Source organism: Mastigoproctus giganteus, chromosome 2, assembly GCF_048544385.1.
Source record: "Mastigoproctus giganteus isolate SK-2022 chromosome 2, ASM4854438v1, whole genome shotgun sequence".
Taxonomy (NCBI): Eukaryota; Metazoa; Arthropoda; class Arachnida; order Uropygi; family Thelyphonidae; genus Mastigoproctus; species Mastigoproctus giganteus.
The window spans coordinates 104,596,454-104,618,401 of NC_143576.1; the positions used below are offsets into that span (position 1 = coordinate 104,596,454).

At 42.3% G+C, this 21,948-nt stretch overlaps 1 protein-coding gene across 1 annotated transcript in view; it reads left to right on the top strand.

Moving 5' to 3' along the window:
• LOC150089478 (uncharacterized) overlaps positions 1-21,948 on the top strand; it is a 706,048-nt gene that overhangs the window by 115,194 nt on the left and 568,906 nt on the right. The window contains exon 3 of the mRNA XM_090389998.1: positions 13,928-14,090. Within this exon, the coding sequence (XP_090246124.1) occupies positions 13,928-14,090 (163 nt within the window). The remainder of the gene's footprint in view (positions 1-13,927; positions 14,091-21,948) is intronic.

The window sequence follows — 21,948 nt, forward strand, 5'->3', positions numbered from 1 at the left end:
ACCGCTTTTACTCATCCGACTGAGCCTTATACACTCAGTCAGATTTTATCAGACAACGACCACGTGTCAGCAGTTCTTAAGTTTTTACAAGCTGTTAATATATACAAACATATATAAATTGGATCATTTACTTTTAAACTTATACTGCTCTATATATAGATTAACAATCTGACGAGGTAACCTTTTTAAAGGTTACCAGAATTTATATTTTTTGATCTTTTAATTGATACTTGGCGCAGTATAATCTTAGTCGTTTTTGCGCCAATAAAACTAAAACCAAAACCAAAAGCCGAGACTAACATCCGTAATGCTTACGTCGAAAATGAACATCTTGTAATGGTAAATCTCGATATAGAAAAGGCTTTCGACGCTACCTGGAGGTATGGCATATTGAGAGAACTTCATTCCATAGGATTCGGTGGTCACTTACCAGAATTCATTAGAAATTTTCTTCAACACAGAACCTTTCAGGTCCGGTATCAATCTGTACTTTCTCGGTCCTACACTCAGGAGGAGGGTGTCCCGCAGGGATCAGTACTGAGCTCTACCCTTTTTTCACTTAGACTGAACACCATAACACCCAACATCCCAAATAGTGTAGAACTATATATGTATGCTGATGACCTCACTACACCTTGCCGTTCACGAAATATTCATACCATTTAAAGACAGCTGCAACTCTCCATAAATAAGTTGGAGGCATGGACAATGCAGAATGGATATCGATTATCAGATCAAAAACAATTGCAGTTCACTTTTGCAAAAAACGTAAGCTACACCCGGAACCAGAACTCAGATTAAAAAAACCATTTGATCCCTCTCACCAGTAATCTTCGTTTCCTAGGCTTAATATTGGACACCAAACTGAACTTCATTCCACATATCGCATACCTCCGAACTGTTTGTCTAAAGAAACTTAATATACTTAGGTCCATTTCTGCTATGACATGGGGAGCTGATAGATACACTATTACATTTGTATCGTGCTATTATCAGATCTCGTTTAGACTACGGTGCTATCGTATATGATTCAGCTAGGAAAAGTGCATTAATCAGACTTAATACCATCGAACACAGTGCCCTTCGCACTGCTGTTGGCGCATTTAGAACATCCCCTGTTCAGAGTCTGTATGTAGAGGCACACGAACCTCCACTTCACCTTCGAAGGAAAATGTTGATTCTAAATTATGCAGCTAAATTTCAAAGCCTTCCAGACCATCCCGTTCAACCGTTGCTTTCCAATGCAGAGTGGACAGCATTCTGTAACAGTAAATCGACTGAAAATAGACCAACTGGCATTATATTAAAAGATTTGCTTCACACCTGGAATATTGATTTTGATAACATACTTCAAAAGAGCCATATTCCTGATCCACCCTGGTCTGTAAATCTCGCTCACTGTGATACCCACTTTCAGCAACGGGGAAAGAACTCCCTGGCAGATGAAAATATCAAACAACTAAATAAAGAACATGCCCTCAACAATATACAAAGCTACCAAATATATACAGATGGCTCATAAACAGGTTCTGCCGTTGGTGCCGCAGCTACCTTTCCGTCCTTTACAGTCTCCATATCACTACCAGTTGAATGCAGCAGTTATACTGCTGAGCTATATGCAATCAAACTAGCCTTACAGAATATTAACACTCCCCACAATGCTAGCAGTATAATATACACTGATTCATTGAGTTCAGTGTCTGCTTTGGGCAATAAATGTTCAATATCAGTACCAATCAAAGAACAAAGCATTTGCTGTTTAACCCTTGTTATGGTCTCAATAGAAATAGAGAAGGCATTTGATACCACCTGGCGGTATGGCATTGATAGTGACCTTCATACCCTTGGTCTACGGGAAGTGCTTAATAAATATGGGCTGGTTTCCCAGCTTTATTAAGAACTTTCTCCAAAGCCTCACTTTTCAGTTTCGATATCAAAACTCCCTTTCTACTGTCTTCTCGCAGGAAGGAGTACAACAAGTGTTAGTATTGAGTGCAACCCTATTTGTTCTTATTATTGATTCCCTTACAAAACTGCCAAATACTGTGGAAGCATATCTTTACGCTGACGATCTCTATTTCTTGCCATTCTTCGAGGCCCCGAGTGCCAAGCGATATTAGTGACCACAGCGCCTTTCCAGAGTGATTATCTAGTACGCTTAATTGTAAATACGTTTCTCCTGAGTTTCGAAAGTCCGATAACTCCTGAAGATTATAATTAAATAGATATATTCAAATACTATAACCTAGAAAGGAAAGCCACCTTTCTTTAATCCCTCTTTTTATTTTTAGTTATTACTAACCCTTTTCTTCGCTTGGGTCACTAGGCGGCACCGCTCTTGCCTCCACGTGGCGGGGCTGGTAACCTGGGAGAAAAAGACAATCTCCCGGGGCCAAAAAGAGCATACCATGAGTAAATCAAACTCAGACTTATCTGGGCTGCCAGACGCAACCCAGATATCAAAAAAGAAAGACAGTTCCACAGCAGGAACGGCAAAGCGCCAAAAAACTGAGCCAGAGACATATCCAATTCCAACCTACCTAATCATCCATTCAACTGGTGAGAATGCAGTTGGCAAACTCTCTCCCTTTAGAATTCAAAAGGAATTGGAAAGTAAAGCAGGATCTCCGAAATCCGTAAAAAGACTCAGATCAGGAGATATTCTCATTGAGACATCTAATACCAAACATTCTGAGCGACTTCTGAAAACAAATTACTTTGCAGGTCTCCCAGTAACTGTAACACCCCACAGATCACTAAACACCTCTAAAGGAGTGATCTCAAACTGGGACTTACTAGATGTAACTGAAGAAGAAATGCTAGAAGAACTGAAAGAACAAGGAGTTATTCATGTCAAGAGAATCTCCACGAGAAAAGATGGTAATCTGATCCCTACCCGCAATCTGATCTTGACCTTTAACACACCGAATCGTCCATCATCCATTAAGGCCGGATATCTGGTATGTAATGTGAGACCATACGTCCCAAACCCGCTACGGTGTTTCCGATGCCAGAAGTATGGACATTCCCAAACAGCTTGCCGGGGAACCCCTACTTGCGCAAAGTGTGGTTCAATCGAACACGATTGCGAAAACTGTAATGCTCCTCAATCAGTATGTCCAAATTGCAAAAAGGATCATCCCGCTTATGCCAGAATATGCGAGCGCTGGAAAAGTGAGAAACTTATCCAAAAATATAAAACTGAGCATAATGTTTCTTACCAAGAAGCAAAAAGAATCATCTCACCACCAATTCATTCAGACAGACCTACGTATGCCCAAGCCACCAAAAAATTCCAATCAACCGGATCGCAAACTGAAATAACAGTATCTCCAAAGCAGTCTTTCTCAAATTACGTAAAATCTTTCTACAGTGCAACTCAAACCCAAGCAGTCAATACACCAATTACCATACCACAAGAAAACATACACACTCCGGACGAAGGATTTAAAGAAAAACATATCCTAACTTCTAGTCACCAACAACAAATGGACACTAAAGAAAAATCAGCAGATGACCCTGTTCTTCAAATCTTTGTTGAAGAAGATATGGACACCGAAAGGCCTTCCTTCCCAAAAAAAGATAAAAACAAAAGTGAAAAACAGAAAACATCAACAACCCGAAAACGCTCAGAAAGTCTAATAAGAGATAAACAATGAACAGAATAATACAATGGAACTGTCGTGGATTCCGCGCCAATATCGATGACCTATACGATCTTTCCTGTAAATACTCACCAATATGTATCTGCCTTCAAGAAACTTATTTAAAACCCCAAAATACACCAAAACTGTCTCATTATAACATTATTAGAAAAGACAGAACCAATCAGAATATCGCACATGGTGGCGTAGCTATTTTAACAAACCCACATATTCCTACCAAACAGGTCTCACTGAACACTCCCCTCGAGGCAATAGCAGTCCGTATAGCTGCTGACATCCATATGACAATCTGCTCCTTATACATTCCACCAAGCTATACCTTCCAGCAAAATGATCTCAACAATCTTATAGCTCAACTCCCAACACCTTTCCTCATTCTGGGAGACTTAAATGGTCATCACACTCTTTGGGGTAACAACAGCATCGACCAAAGAGGAAAACTAATTGAACAGTGTCTTGACAATAACAACCTCCTTCTTCTAAATGACGGTTCACCTACATACGTTCACCTTCCTTCAGGAACAAGCACTGCAATAGATTTGTCTATCTGTTCTGCAACCTTATATCCTATTCTAAAGTGGACGGTAAACAACGATCCGCTACATAGCGATCATTTCCCCATAATAATTGAATTACTTAATAAGCCCCCTCATCATCCTATTAAAATTCCGCACTGGCTTACTGATAAAGCAGATTGGCAGTCCTATAAAAAATTAACCAAGCTTGATCCCGAAATAATCCAAAATTCCACAACTGACGAAGCAGTTGGCTATGTCACCAAAATGATATTACATGCAGCAGAACAAACCGTACCGAAATCCTCATCAAAATTACCGATTCATCCAAAAACCTGGTGGAGCGATGAATGCCTTGTGGCTAAAAAAATGCAAAGTAAAGCTTGGAATTCTTTTCGCCGGAGTCCAACTACAACCAATCTCATTCAATATAAGCGTGCTAGAGCAAGAGCGAGATATGTTAGACGCTGCAATAAAAAGGCTGCTTGGATCCGCTTCACTTCGACTATTAATCAAGCAATGCCTACACATAAAATTTGGAAAGCAATCAGAAAAATGAGTGGCAAATATAAACCGATACCCCTACCCATCATGGAATGGAGAGGGCAGAATGTAAATGATCCTGCTGGAATTGCCAATATACTAGGTGAAACCTTTGCAAAAACATCAGCAATAGAAAGTTATACACCGACCTTCAGAAGATTAAAAACAAGTTTAGAAAAACATAAGTTAAACTTCTCTTCAAAAGGAGATGAACAATATAATTTACCTTTTACCATTCACGAATTACATAGAGCTTTGTCAACATCTAGACGCAGTGCTGTAGGACCAGATAACATTCACTATTCCATGATTCAGGAACTAAGTACCGAATCATTACAGTTACTTCTTCATCTATTCAACAGACTCTTCCTGGAAGATAAATTTCCTAATCAATGGCATCACGCTACGGTCCTTGCCTTCCCTAAACCAGGTAAAGACCCTACAAATTCCACTCATTATAGACCAATCGCCTTGACCAGTTGCATTTGCAAAATTCTCGAAAAGATGGTGAACCATCGACTGATCTGGTACTTTGAAAATCTCAATCTGCTACATTCTGCACAATACGGTGTCCGACAAAACAGATCTACACTAGATATACTAGTCAGACTAGAGAATTCCATCCGTAATGCATTCCTCAGATCGGAACACCATGTGTTAGTCTGCTTTGACATCAGTAAGGCCTATGATTCCACGTGGAAGTATGGAATACTCCGTGAATTACATCGTCATGGACTTCGGGGTCACCTCCCGATTTTCATACAGAATTTCCTATGCAAGCGTACATTCCAGGTTCGATTCAAAACCTCACTGTCCCAAGTATTTTCCCAAGAAGAAGGAGTTCCTCAAGGCTCTGTACTCAGTGCTTCACTTTTTATAATTGCAATAAACTCCATTGCCGGACAAATTCCAGACACTGTTGATAAAGCACTGTTTGTAGACGATCTTAGTATTTGGTGTCATGCTAAAAATATGAATACTATTGAGAGACAGTTGCAAGTGGCAATAAATAAGATCAGTTCATGGGCTCAGACTAATGGATTTCAACTTTGTCCAGAAAAAACGTTTTGCATCCATTTTTGCCGCCAACGCAAACTCCATCCCAATCCGGAGCTACAACTGAATCGCCAACAAATAACAGTTCATCCCAGCATACGTTTCTTAGGAATCACTTTAGACCATAAACTCACTTTCGTTGAGCACATCAAAAGACTAAGAACATCATGTCAACAAAAACTAAATATCATCCGGGTTCTCTCTGCAACCAAATGGGGAGCTGATCGCCTTACTTTATTACGGTTATATAGAGCATTAATAAGATCGAAACTTGACTACGGAGCACCAGTCTATAGTTCAGCAAGACCTAGTGCCCTTCGCTGGCTTGACCCTATCCATCATAGTGGAATACGCGTTGCTTTAGGGGCATATCGCACGTCACCAATACATAGCTTATATGCTGAAGCACACGAACCACCTCTCTCAATCAGGCGACAACAACTGATACTACGTTATGCCTATAAAATTAGATCTATGCCAGAACACCCGAACTGGCCTATACTTTTCACATCACAGCACAGTAGGTTATACCAAAACCGCCCTAATGCTAATCGTCCTGGCCCCGGGTGCCAAGCGTTATAGTGATCAAGCGATTCTCAGTGATTTCTAGAGCGTTTTTCTCGAAGCTGCAGTTTTGTTCAGTTAAAAAAGTTTTCTTACGTTTTCATTAAATACTAGTAAACTTAGACTTACGATCTGTAAGTAAGTTTCAGAAAGGCAAATCACCTTTCTTTTTTTCATTTAAACTAATATACTAACTTTTATACCGCTTGGTCACTCTAGCGGCACTGCTCCTGCCTCCCCGTGGCGGGGCCGGTAACCTGGGAGAAGAAATCCACTCTCCCGGGGCTGAAAGGAGCAAAGATGGATAACAATACGTTCCCACCTTTAGAGCCTCCGAGCTCAAAACTAGCGACAAAACACACCGATGATGACTTCTCCCAACCCAAGAGGTTGAAAACAAATCCTCAAGAGGAGATACCAGCATTTCTCATACTGCACTCTACATCAGACCAGCCTTTGAGTAAATTGTCCCCATTCCTTGTGCAAAAATGCTTAGAGGCTGTCGCAGGTTCACCAAAATCAGTAAGGCGACTCCAGTCTGGGGATCTTCTGGTAGAGACCATGAAATCCCAGCATTCTGCAAAGCTATTAAATCTGACAACTTTCGGCGGACATCCCATAAAAGTCACTCCCCATGCCACCTTAAATTCCTCCAAGGGAGTAATTGCAGAATGGGACTTATTAACCGTATCAGAGGAGGAAATAGTCAAAGAGCTACGAGAACAAAAAGTCATCCAAGCCAGGAGAATCATGACTCGTAAAGATGGTACTCTCATTCCAACAAGGAGCATAATCCTCACTTTTAGCTCTCCCATCTTACCAACATCTGTCAAAGCAGGCTATCTCCATTGCCGTGTCCGACCCTACATCCCAAACCCAATCAGGTGCTATAAGTGCCAAAAATATGGACACTCTCAGACTGCATGTAGAGGTGAGGCAATATGTCCTAACTGTGGATCGAAAGACCACAACCAATCCGATTGCAATGCTACCACTCCTAATTGCCCAAATTGTAAAGGGAATCACCCAGCTTTCTCCAAAATATGCGAACTATGGAAGCAAGGGAAAAAAATACAGAAATATAAAGTGGAAAACAAAGTCACTTATTCAGAGGCGAGAAGAGAAATAATCAAAATGGAGCCAAAGCGTACGTATGCCACAGCTGCCAAACAGGTGCAATCAGTAAGTATCCAAACGGACGTTACAGTTCCTCCTAATACATCTATCGCGAATTGGGCACGATCCATACTCACTTCTCCCAAAGAGTGTCCTTCACAACAAACAACTGAACAAGCCAGCAATACTCCAATCTCCATTCCAGCCGATGCGTCAACAATGAAACCAAAAGCTACAGAAACCCCAATAGTGCATCCACGGATTTCAACGGAAATGGATATTGATCAGGAGAAAAATTCAGATGATGGAATTTTAGAACTCCATGCAACTGATGAGATAGACACAACACGTCCTTTCTTTCCTAAGAAAGACAAAGGAAAAATAGAGAGGTATAAACAAGCTACAACCAAAAAACTGTCAGAAGCAAAAACAACTAACAAGAACGCATAATGGAAAGAATTCTTCAGTGGAATTGTAGAGGCTTTCGTAATGTAAAAGATGACTTGCATGATCTCGTAAACCGCTATGAACCAGCATGTATATCATTACAAGAAACCTATTTAAATCCACAAGTGTGTCCTACCATTAAAAATTATACCATGTTCAGAAGAGATAGGAGTATCGACTCGCCAGCTCGTGGAGGCGTGGCAGTTCTTGTTAGAAATAATATTCCATCTAAACCTGTTGCTCTTCAGACTCCTTTTGAGGTAGTGGCAATGCGCGCAGAAATTGGCATGACTATTACAATAGCATCTATATATCTTCCCCCAAATTCCTCAATCTCCTCAGAAAATCTAGAAAATCTAATAGACCAGCTACCACCTCCTTTCTATTTACTCGGAGACTTCAATGCTCATCACTCGCTGTGGGGATCTCCAACAATCGACAAAAGAGGTAAACAAATAGAAAATCTTCTCGATGTGTGCCAACTTACCCTTTTGAATACTGGAGAGCCTACCTATATACATTTTTCAACAGGATCCATGAGTGCTATAGACCTTTCAATCTGCTCTCCCTCCATATGTACTAATACGGAGTGGTCTGTTCTTGAAAATCCACTAAATAGTGATCATCTACCAATTCTCTGCAAGCTGCAAACACGGGTAAACCCCCCTTTGCCGGGTCGCACCAAATGGAAATTTCGTAGGGCACACTGGAATGAATATGCTTCAAATGTTCAGTTAGATGATGAAATAATTCAACTTCAACCCATAGATTATGTCACACAACATATAACGAATCAAATATTACAAGCCGCCAACTCTACAATACCAAAGTCCTTGCCTGGGAAACGCAAACACAATAATTACTGGTGGAATCCGGATTGTACATACGCTAAACAGGAAAAAAATAGGGCTTGGAATTTGTTCCGCAAATTCCCCACAACCAGTAACCTAATTAGTTTTAAAAAAATGAAAGCTAAGTTCCGCCAAATAAGAAGGAAGGCAAAAAGAGAAGCATGGCTTAGCTTTTCCTCTAGTATAAACAAGGACACAGATATCAGACTCATCTGGAAGAAAATACAAACAATTGATGGCAAATATATCCAGTCCCCAGCCTCAATATTAAACTGGAAAGGAAAGGAGTTGTCCTCACCGGCAGAAATTGCAAATGCCTTAGCCGAATCATTTGCCAGTATATCAAGTGTATCCACCTACAACCCAATCTTTCAGAAAATTAAAAAATCATCAGAGCAGCATAAGATCAATTTCTCCACTAGAGTTTCACACCCGTACAACCAGCCATTTACATTAACAGAACTTTTAGGGGCGCTCAATAAAACTTCCAGTAGTGCTGCTGGTCCAGATGGGATCTACTACATCATGATAAGCCAACTAAACAACAGAACAAAAAGGGCATTGTTAAAATATTACAATCGAATATTTCTAGAAAATATTTACCCAAACTCCTGGCGTCACTCAATTATACTAGCCTTTCCAAAGCCAGGAAAGGATCGCAGCTTTCCACATAATTACAGGCCGATTTCACTGACCAGCTGCTTAGGCAAAGTCTTGGAAAAAATGGTTCACAGGCGGCTAACGTGGTTCCTGGAAACTAACAACTTGCAAAATAATAATCAGTACGGGTTTCGAAAGAACCGGTCCACGTTAGATGTAATGATAAAAGCAGAAGCAAACATACGAAATGCCTTCATAAGGGGACAACATCTGGTCATGATCAATCTTGATATTGAGAAAGCCTTTGATAACACCTGGCGATACGGTGTACTTCAAGATCTTCATTCTTTTGGCTTGAGAGGTCATTTACCCCACTTTATAGAAAACTTCCTATGCCACAGAACATTTCAGGTTAGATACATGAACAATTTATCTAAATCATTTGTACAAGAGGAGGGTGTTCCTCAGGGGTCCATTCTTAGTCCGACGTTATTTTCAATAAGAATTACAAACATGACACAGGATGTACCTAATACAGTAGAATCATATATGTTCGCTGATGACCTCGTTGTTTCTTGTCAATCCCAAACCATGAACACCATTGAAAGACAACTCCAAATTTCCATCGCTAAAATTGAATCATGGGCATTGCGGAATGGCTATTCCCTATCAGAAAAGAAATCTAGCGCAATTCATTTTTGTAAAAAACGCAAACTTCACCCGGATCCCGAAATATTTTTAAAAAACAACCTGATTCCTGTCACTAACAATTTCCGTCTGTTGGGGTTATATTTAGATAACAAACTTAATTTTGCTTCCCATATTGCTTTCCTTCGAACTACATGTCTAAAAAAACTGAACATCCTGAGAGCAGTCTCTGCTAAGTCCTGGGGTGCTGACAGAAGCTCTCTCCTTCATCTGTATAGAGCTTTAATAAGATCACGATTAGATTATGGATCACCTGTCTATGACTCCGCTAGGAAGAGTTCACTATTACGTCTAAACACCATACAGCATAGTGCTCTTAGGACAGCTGTGGGAGCCTTCAGAACATCTCCGGTCCACAGCCTGTATATTGAGGCAAATGAACCCCCTTTGAATCTCAGGAGAAAATCCTTATTGTGTAATTATGCAGCAAAAATTAAAAGCATGCCATTCCACCCTAGCTGGCAGTACCTGTTTGATCCTCAATATGTTGAATTATATCACAGTAAGCCTAATGAAAACCGCCCCGCAGGGATTCGATTGCAAGAACTCACGATCAGTTGGGATCTTAAATTTCACAACATATTCCAAGACCTTGCTACTCCTGAAACTCCCTGGACTGAATTCTCACCTCTCTGCGACAATTCCTTTTCCAGATGGGGAAAATCCTCTGTGGCAAATATAAACTATCAACAGCTCCATAAAACTCATTTGTTGGAAAACTCAGATAAAGTACCTATCTATACTGATGGCTCCAAAACAGATGCAGCCGTTGGTGCTGCAGCAGTTTCTTCTACCTTTTCAGATGCTGTGTCTCTTCCTACGGAATGTACTATCTATACTGCAGAATTATTTGCTATTAAACTAGCTCTAGATAAAATACACAACAGCTGTATAAAGCAATCTATGATATACACAGACTCCTTAAGCGCAATCACTGCCATTCAAACTACCATGCCGCCCTCTCATCCGATTCTTAAAGAGATACGGTCCAAGTTATTTTACTGTAAAAAAGCCAACCAGAAGGTTACCTTCTGCTGGATACCTGGTCATGCAGGCATTCCAGGTAATGAACAAGCGGACGCCGCTGCTAAACACCCTGACTCAAGCACTTCCAGGCAACAAACAGTGCCCTACACCGACTACAAATCCATCATTGAAACATCATGTAGGAAGCAATGGTCTGACCTATGGAAAGCTCAAATAAATAATAAACTGTTGCAGATAAAAAAAGAGCCAAAATTGTGGACATCTAGTATCAGGAAAAGCAGGCGGCAAGAAGTAATTCTAGCAAGGCTCCGCATCGGACACTCACATCCAACTCATCTGTATTTGCTTATGGGAGAGAACCCTCCTCAGTGTTTGTTCTGCCAGTCACAGTTGACAATATATCATATTCTCATTGAATGTCCCCAACTTTCAACTACCAGAAAATCAACCTTTACCTCCCTGTCCCATTTGAAGGAACCGATAACCTTATTGCAGATTCTTGGCAATGATGCAAATTTGGAGGAACTGTTTACTTATTTGAAACAGATAAATCTCTATAATAGCCTATGATCACAATAACATGAGAAATTTGTGATAAGCAAATATCGAACAGGCACAATATGGCCCAAGAGGCCCTTGTGCCAGAAAACCCAAATACAACAACAACAACAGCTAATCGTCCTTTGGGTATGAGAATAGAACACCTCTTAGAAGAACTAAATCTAACCTTAGACAATGTGGCACATAGCCTCCCATCCTCTCTTGCTCCTTGGAATATCATTCCACCCTCATGTGACTTACATCTGCATGAATGGAATAAATCTACTTTGCATAGAGAAAACTTCTCGCAACTATACCATGCAGTAGTAGACCAGTTTCCCAGCTTTTCCATAGTACATACGGATGGATCAAAGAATGATGTCCACGTTGGAATCGCCGCAGTTTTTCCAAACATCACATTAGCTTATCAGTTATCACCTGAGTTCGGTATATTTTCCGCCGAACTAATAGCAATTCAGGTTGCACTGAACCATATCGAGTCCTCTGATATTAACAACAGTATAATTTTCACAGATTCTTTAAGTGCACTCCAAGCACTAAAAAACACCATGAACATCACCCACCCAGTCGTGAAAAGAATAGTCAGCTCTTTACATAGCTTATCAGAACTTGGAAAAAACATACATTTCTGCTGGGTCCCAGGACATATTGGAATTCCTGGAAACGAACTAGCGGACAATGCTGCCAAATCAGCTCACCTACCACCCGAGAAAAAATGGAAAGTGCCTCATCAAGACTATCGACCAATAATCCAGGAAAAATGCATGTGCCAATGGCAGTTATCATGGGAAAATCAACCTAATAATAAACTTCGAAGTATCAAGCCAAACCTCGAGCGATGGCCTTCCAGCTTTAATTCAATCCGACATCAAGAGGTAATATTGGCTCGACTGCGAATAGGGCACACAAATATCACTCATGGTTATCTTTTAAGAGGAGAAATACCCCCTCAATGTCATCACTGTAATACACTGCTCTCAGTGAAACACATTCTGGTCGAATGCACAAAATATACAAGAGAACGCCAGATTCTTTGCACTTCAGCCACGACAAAAGATCTTACACTTACCTCACTTTTAAACAATGAAACAAATGTCTCAAGCATATATAACTTTCTGAAGATGATTAAAGTATATCACCTCCTTTAGTTAGGGAAAAAAATTATTTTCTGATTTCTTTTTCCATTTTCTGTAAGTGAAAAGAAATAGCATGCATAATTATCATATGTATGGCGCACTATGGTCATAGTTGCCGATGCGCCCAATAAATCCCGAAACAAACAAACAAACAAACAAGCCATTCTTCGAACATGAGATCTACCGAAAGGCAACTGCAGATGACCCTCAATAACGTGCAAAAGTGGACTTAGCTCAATGGATATCGTCTTTCCCATCAGAAAACTGTTGCGATGCACTTCTGCAAACAGCGCAGATTCCATACACACCCTGAACTTCGGATATCAAATTGCACCATTCCGATTGCCGATAAAATCCAAGTACCTTAGATTTAACAAATGTCCCTGTTCCACATCAGACTGCCCGCAAATCATTCATGGTGCATGTCTAACAGAATGGACAGACAGCAGTCTGGCATTCTCAAACAAATAATAAACTTTTAAATTTAAACAGGATCCTAAAATTTGGCGTTCAAGTATCCGTACATCAAGAAGAGCATAATTCCTTTTGAATAAGAAGAATAGGTCCTACTCATTTAACTCCTCACCTTCATTTACTCACATGAGACGATCCACCCCCAGTGGCCACATTGTTCTGTAAATCTGACTATTAAACACATTTTCATTGAATGCCCATACTATAAACAAGAAAGAAATACAACCCCGCTATCATTGGTTAACCTTAGGAAACCAATAACATCAATCGAGAATGTCATTGGTGATAATGCAAATATTCCTGAATGTTAACTTTCTGAAGAAAATTGGAGTTTTTAGTCATTTCAGATTTCAGCCTTTCCTGACTTTACAAGAATTTCTTTTATGTTATTAAAATAAATGATTAGACGCATTATAGCCAAAGTAGCTTATGCGCCATCAAACCCCCACAACAAAAATATTGAACAAAAATTACTATGCAGTTGCTTGCGGCATTAGTCCATATGTCTCAAAATGAGTATTTAATTCATTTAACTTGTGTCTAGTTATAAAATGTTCTCCTCCTTTGCACATTGTTATTTGCTTAACATTTAGTCTGTTATGATGATGTGAATTTACTCTGCTTTTCCACATTATTTAATTCGAAAGAGCAGGGAATTATTTAAATACTTTGTTTCAATGAAGCTTTCATTGTATATTTTTTAGGTATTTTAGAGAAAAGATGCACTAGTAATGAGACGAAATTTATCTTTCGCAACTTGAGCTTCCTACCAATCAGTGCCGCCACCGTGATTATGTTATCACTTATAGTTCCTTATGCGATGGTTGTAGCCAAAGGTGAACTTCCGCCGTTTCTCCCTTACGTCAGGTAAGCTATATGACTTTGGGATACAAAACCAGGAAAAGATCCTAGCAATCCAAGTAATTATCGTCCTATTGCTCTGACAAGCTGTTTGTGCAAAGTCCTGGAAAGAATGGTTAATGCACACCTCGTATGGTATTTAGAAACAAATGGCCTGCTTTCCAGGACACAGTGCGGCTTCCGAAGAAATAGATCCACTCTGGATCATTTAATCCGATTGGAAACGTCCATTCGTGATGCTTTTATTAAATCCGAGCATTTGGTAGCAGTTTTCTTTGATATTGAAAAAGCGTACGACACAGCCTGGCGATTTGGAATTTTAAAAGACCTCTTTAACTTTGGTCTTAGAGGTAACCTTCCTCTTTTTATTAAAAACTTTCTTTCGAATCGCCAATTTCAAGTCCGTTTAGGATCCACCCTCTCTCGAGTTTTCTCTCAGGAAGAGGGAGTCCCACAAGGATCCGTTCGAAGTGCTACGCTTTTCGCAATCAAAATAAACTCTATCGCAGAACAACTTCCACCCACTGTAAACAATGCCCTCTATGTAGACGACTTTGCTATATTTTGTAATTCATGCAATATGAGGGTCATTGAAAGGCAACTGCAGAAAACCATTTATCATCTTACAGCTTGGTCTTTGGCTAATGGGTTCAGATTTTCATCACAGAAGACTGTTTGTGTACACTTCTGTCGCAAACGTAATCTTCATCCTGACCCAGAATTAAGGCTTGGGCAAAATAACATCCCAGTTGTAGCAGAATTCAAATTCCTTGGACTTATTTTCGACAAAAAGCTGACATTTTTACAACACATTCGTCAGCTGAGGACAAGATGTGTCAAAGGGCTTAACGTCCTTCGTGCCCTTTCGTCAACTTCAGAGGGCGCAGATCGTTCTACCCTTCTTCGCCTTTACCGAGCACTTGTCCGTTCCAAACTCGACTATGGGTCTCAGGTTTATGGTTCTGCTAGAGATAGTGCACTTCGGTGGTTAGATCCAATCCACCATCAAGCCATCCGGACAGCCACTGGAGCATTTCACACATCTCCTGTCCAAAGCCTTTAAGATGAAGCCAATGAACCATCTCTGTCTCTTCGACGTAAGCAGTTGTCCCTATCATCCCACGTGGCCATCCGTTTTTGAGCTGCGCTGGGAAAACCTCTACAACACCCGTCGGACTGCCAATAAACCTTTTGGTATTCGAATTCAAGGGCTGCTGAATGAGCTAAACTTGACGGTAGACAACGTTGCCCAGTCACCAAGGCAATTCTTTCCACCCTGGCATGCTTATTTTCCAACTTGCGACTTCTCCCTTAAGATCCCCTCGACGTGGGCACCTGTACGTGGTGAGGGGACCTCCCAGTGACGCTGCTGGTTTTCCAGACTAGCATCACTGGGATCTAACGCCCATACCTTGGTTCCAGGGTTACATCGTTGGAATCCGGCGTGTGCAGCCGTGCGCCGCGACCCGTGGAAGCGGAAAGGGGGATCCTGGTGGTTGAGGGGCCCAGCTTCAATACACCACTTTGGCCCCTGCTTCGACGAGACGGGTGGTCCCGGACCGGCTCGACTGGGATCAATCGGCGGGTGGTTTTATACTGCTAGGGTCAACTGCGTTCCAATAAGTCTCCCTCCCTATGGTCCTGGGACGGGATAAAGATTTATTGGTAACGTGGGTATGGTGTTCTAAGCGAACTCGGCGTCCCATTCGTGTACGCAGTACCTGCTAGTTCACGAGTGGGCGCCCCCTCGTAGGGCTCCGTGGTGGGTGAGGTACTTAGGCATCAGACATTTTTTCTTTACTCTCATGAGTAATTTAAATCCTTCTTCTGGGGCCCCAACAAGGCCCCTACCTAACCGATCAGATGAGAATGACACCAATTCTGCCAAAAGAGCCAGAACTGAGGATAAACGACCACCTATTACACCGCTTTTCCTCATACTCCATTCTACCGGAGAGCAGTCAATTGGGAAGATGTCACCCTTCTTTATCCAGAAAGGATTAGAAGGGCTGGCAGGATCACCAAAATCTGTAAAACGGCTGCGTTCTGGCGATCTTTTAATCGAAGCTTCCAGTGCAAAGCAAGCAGAAAGAATCCTGAATGCGACATCCATAGGGGGAATACCAATCAGTGTAACACCCCACAAAACTTTGAACTCTTCACGAGGAGTCATTTCAGAGTGGGATCTTCTTCATGTCTCTGAGGAAGAGATCTGCTCTGAACTAAAAGACCAAGGAGTGACGGCTGTCAAGAGAATATCAATGCGGAAGGATGGGAATCTCGTCCCTACCCGAGTTCTCATCATAACATTTAACACCCCACGGCCTCCAAGTTCCATCAAGGCAGGCTATTTAAACTGCCCAGTGCGGCTTTACATCCCAAACCCACTGAGGTGCTTTAAATGCCAAAAATACGGCCATTCACAAACGGCTTGTCGTGGTAACCCTGCCTGTGCTCGATGTGGTTCAAAAGATCACGAGAGCAAGGAATGTTCAGCTTCTAAACCGATCTGTATAAATTGCCAAGGAGAGCACCCTGCTTACTCCAGAGCATGCCAGCGGTGGAAGGATGAAAAAGAGATCCAAAAACTAAAAACAGAGCTGAATATCTCCTACCCAGAGGCCAGAAGACGCATGCAACCAATAAATAGCGGGAAACCTTCATATGCCCAGAAGGTTTCTGCGAAGTGCACTATCGGTACACAAACAGAGATGACTGTACCACCAAAAGAGTCATTCACTCCGATTGCACGCTATTTATTGAGTTCACAAAAGCCCACCAAAAAAACACAGTCAGCTGCCACTCCTATATCCGTACCTCCGAGTGCTCCACCACTACCAAAACCAAGTGGTAAAGAGCTAACAGATAAAACAGAAACAATGGATGTCGAGCACAAGGAGGTACCGGATGAATCAGTCTTGGAACTCTTCGCGGAGGAAGAAATGGACACGGGACAGCGTCCATTCTTCCCCAAAAAAGATAAAGCCAAGACTGATAAAATTAAGCCCTCAGCAGTTCGGAAGCCGCCTGATGGACCCACCAAGCCAAAATAATGGCTAAATTCCTACAATGGAATTGTCGTGGATTCCGGCGAAATACTGATGACATCAAGGCCCTCCTGCAAAAGCATGAGCCAGTTTGCTTTTGCTTGCAGGAGACTTATCTAAAAGCAAACGATGATCCCACCATGCATAACATCACAATCTTTCGTAAGGATAGAATTGCGGATGGTCCTGCTCATGGAGGAGTGGCTATCCTTGTGAGTAATCAGACCCCAGTTCAGCCCTTGCTAATTACAACCAGCATAGAGGCTGTTGCAATTCGCCTTACAGTGGGTTTTCTATTAACGGTCTGCTCTATTTATTTGCCACCTGGGACTGACATCTCCCAGGAAGCCCTTGATGATCTTGTAACGCAGTTGCCGCCCCCTTTCTTATTTCTTGGGGATTTTAATGGACATAACACCCTGTGGGGTAGTGCTATCATCAATGGAAGGGGACGGGTCATAGAGCGTATGCTCAATGACAATGCCCTTTCCCTTGTAAATACTGGAACAAACACCTTCTTCCACATGCCTACCCGTACGTTTTCTGCCATTGATCTCTCTATCTGCTCCCCTTCTCTACTCCCTTCACTCACTTGGGAAGTGGAGGAGAATCTATACGGAAGTGATCACTTCCCTGTGATAACCTTGTTACACAGTGGGAGACCATGTCTTCCTTTTAGGTTACCACGGTGGAAGTTTGATCAGGCTGACTGGAATGCCTTCCAACATCAGGCAAATTTTGACCTCAGTACAGTCAGTCAGGAGCCTATCAATGATGCAGTTAAGTACATCACAGAAATTATTGTCCAAGCAGCTGCGAAAGCTGTTCCAAAAACATCTGACCGGTTTCCACCATTTCCCAAACCTTGGTGGAATTCACAATGCACAGCAGCAAAAAAGGCCCAAAACAAAGCGTGGGGGATATTCCGTCGATATCCTACCACTGCTAATCTAATAGCCTTCAAGCGCACACGAGCCAAAGCACGCTACATTCGCCGTCAGAGTCAAAAGGAATCATGGATCCGTTTTACGTCATCTATTAACCAGACTACCAATTCTAAGGTAGTCTGGGATAAAATCCGGAAAATGAAGGGAAAATATACATCCCACCCTTCTTCAATCCTAGATTATAATGGATGCGCTATTGCAGATCCAACTGCAATAGCCAATGCTCTTGGGGAAACATTCTCTAACATCTCTGCAACAGCTTCGTATTCCCCAGAGTTCCTGGTCCTGAAACATAAACTGGAAAGAGAAGCACTTAATTTTAAGTCCAAGGGCCTCTATCCCTACAACGGGGATTTTACTATTCAGGAACTTAAAAGAGCCCTCGCTCTTTCCAAAGCAAGTGCTGTTGGACCAGATGGCATCCATTATGACATGATTAAACATCTTTCACCAAAATCTATGGATTGTCTGCTCCTTCTGTATAACAGAATCTTTATCGAAGGGCAGTTTCCGGATTCCTGGCGCAAGGCAATCGTTCTTGCCTTTGCTAAGCCAGGAAAGGATCCAAAAGTCACTACCAATTATCGTCCTATTGCTCTGACTAGCTGTCTGTGCAAAATCCTGGAGAGAATGGTCAATTCTCGGTTAATTTGGTACTTAGAATCAAATGACCTTCTCTCCAATATCCAGTGCGGCTTCCGAAGGAACCGGTCCACTTTGGACCATCTTATTAGACTGGAAACATCCATCCGGGATGCTTTCCTAAAACGCGAACACTTGGTGTCGGTGTTCTTTGACATGGAGAAAGCGTATGACACAACTTGGAGATTTGGCATCTTAAAAGATCTGCATAGCCTTGGTCTTAGGGGACGACTCCCCATTTTTATTAAAAACTTTTTAGACAATCGATCTTTCCAAGTTCGTGTGGGATCCTCACTCTCTCGTTCCTTTAGCCAAGAGGAGGGAGTACCACAGGGATCAGTTTTAAGTGTCACGCTTTTCGCCATCAAAGTAAATTCCATCACAGAACAACTTCCTCCAACCGTAAACAGTGCCCTCTATGTTGATGACTTTAGCATTTTTTGTCAGTCATGCAACATGAGGGTTATTGAAAGACAACTGCAAAAAGCCATTGATCGCCTTAATTCCTGGGCACTTGCTAATGGCGTCAGGTTCTCGCCGGAGAAGACCGTTTGCGTGCACTTTTGTCGCAAGCGTAATCTTCATCCTGAACCTGAATTAAGGCTCGGACATAATGCTATTCCAGTAGCGGCGGATACAAAAGTTTTGGGACTCGTATTTGATAAAAAGTTAACCTTTCTGGATCACATCCGTCAACTCCGCACAAGGTGCACAAGAGGGCTGAATATTCTGCGCTCTCTTTCCTCTACATCTTGGGGTGCGGATCGATGCACCCTACTACGCATCTACCGTGCACTTGTACGATCCAGACTTGATTACGGGTCCCTGGTATACAATTCGGCCAGAGACAGTGTACTTCGTTGGCTGGACCCTGTCCATCATCAGGCCCTCCGTATAGCTACTGGAGCATTTCGAACATCTCCTGTCCAGAGCTTATACGTCGAAGCAAACGAACCGCCGTTATCGCTTCGACGTAAGCAATTGTCTCTAAACTACGCTCTAAAACTAAAATCCTTGCCAGACCATCCTACGTGGCTATCCGTTTTTGAGCCACGATGGGAAAATTTGTACAACACTCGAAAGACTGCCAATCGTCCTTTTGGTATTCGTCTCCAAGAGCTACTCAAAGAACTTAATATCAAGGTAGACAAAGTTGCTCAAACACCGAAGCAACCCCTTCCACCCTGGCATGCTCATGTTCCGGCATGTGACTTGTCCCTTAGAAATTGGGGAAAGTCGGACACTCCATCGTCTGTCTACCTGCAGCTTTATTCAGCACACCGAGCTGAATATTCTGACTTCGCGCCAGTTTACACAGACGGCTCGAAGTCGGAATCATATGTGGGATCTGCTGCTGTCTTTACAGACAGCACTACATCGGAGCAGATTCCCTCTGAATGCAGCATATTTACTGCAGAGCTGCACGCAATAGAGTTAGCCTTGGATCACATTAGTGAATGCCAACACCAACGGTTCATTTTATATTCTGACTCTCTCAGCGTGTTACAGGCTTTAATAACCGTGAAATATAATTCTCATCCAGTTCTGTCTAGCATTCAGCAGAAGATTCACTTCCTCCGTGAACGTGAATATGACATCCGCTTCTGCTGGATTCCTAGCCACATTGGGATTAAGGGAAATGATTTGGCTGACGCCGCAGCCAAATCAGCAATTCCAAATAATAACCGTTGCCTGTCAGTCCCCTATACAGACTACAGGCAAACAATACAGCAAAAGATACATTCCCAATGGCAGGATTTGTGGAATAGACAGACTGGGAATAAACTATATTGTATAAAGCCTGTAATTGAACCGTGGCAGTCTAGTCTGCGCAGGAATCGTAAGGAGGAAGTTGTTCTTGCCCGGACCCGCATCGGACATAGTCATTTGACTCATTCGTTTTTGCTGAGGGCTGATGACCCTCCTATGTGTGTGTCCTGTGGTACAACTTTAACTATCAGACACCTTTTAATTGACTGTCCAGATTTTAGCAATATCCGTTTTACCGCTTTTAACCATCTGACTGAGCCGTATACACTCAGTCAGATTTTATCTGACAATGACAATGTGTCTGCTGTTTTTAGCTATTTTAAATTAATAAAAGTTTTTAATTGTATTTAATTTATGCTTTTGTTACATTATTATATATTTCGACATGGTGGCCTTACTAATTAGGTCACCGAGAATTTAAACTTTTTAAATATTACCTAGTCTTGGCGCATTATGGCCACAGCTGCCAATGCGCCATAAAAAACCAAACCAATCAATCAATCAACCCTTAAGATCTGGGAGAAGGCTACGACACCATCTGTCTACCAGCAACTCTTTGCATCACATAGACAGCAGTATTCTGACATTCTGCCAATCTATACAGATGGCTCAAAGTTAGAATGTCATGTGGGATCTGCTGTTGTGTTCCCTCACAAAACATTATCCTATAAGATCCCACAAGAAACTAGCATCTATACTGCTGAGTTGCATGCAATATAATCAGCCCTAGATCACATTAAAAATCGCGACTACCAGAGGTATATGATTTATTGCGATTCATAAAGCGCGGTACAGGCTCTGGCATCGGTGAGTTTTACCCCTCGACGTGGGCACCTGTACGTGGTGAGGGGACCTACCAGTGACGCTGCTGGACTTCCAGACTAGCGTCACTGGGATCCAACGCCCACAGCCCAGGTTCCAGGCTTACATCAATGGAATCCGGCGTGTTTGCCGTGCGCTGCGACCCGTGGAAATTCGGAAAGGGGGATCCTAGTGGTTGACGGGCCCAGCCTCAATACACCACTTTGGCCCCTGCGTCGACAAGACGGGTGGTCCTGGAAGGCCCAGCTAGGATCAATCGGCTAGTAGGCTCGGCTGCGAGGGTCAACCGTGCCAATGCCACGCCCCTACCCTCATGGTCCGAGGGACAGGATTCAGGCGGGCGGCGGTGCAGGTATAGTGTCTGGGTAGCCCTGGCGTCCCACTCCCGAGCGCATTTATGGCATGCCGGGTAGTGGGCGTCCCTTTGGGCTCCGTGGTGGGTGGGTAGCCCGGGCACTGAACCATATAAAAAACTCTAAGAATCCTGATAAACTAACTTCTTCAGGGGCCTCAACCCGTTCCCTATCTGAAACAATTGAAAAAGAAGCAGATAGCGTTATTGCTAATAAGAGGCAGCGAACCAAACTACCATCAGGGCCAGTCCCAAGGTTCTTAATTATGAACTCCACTAATGAA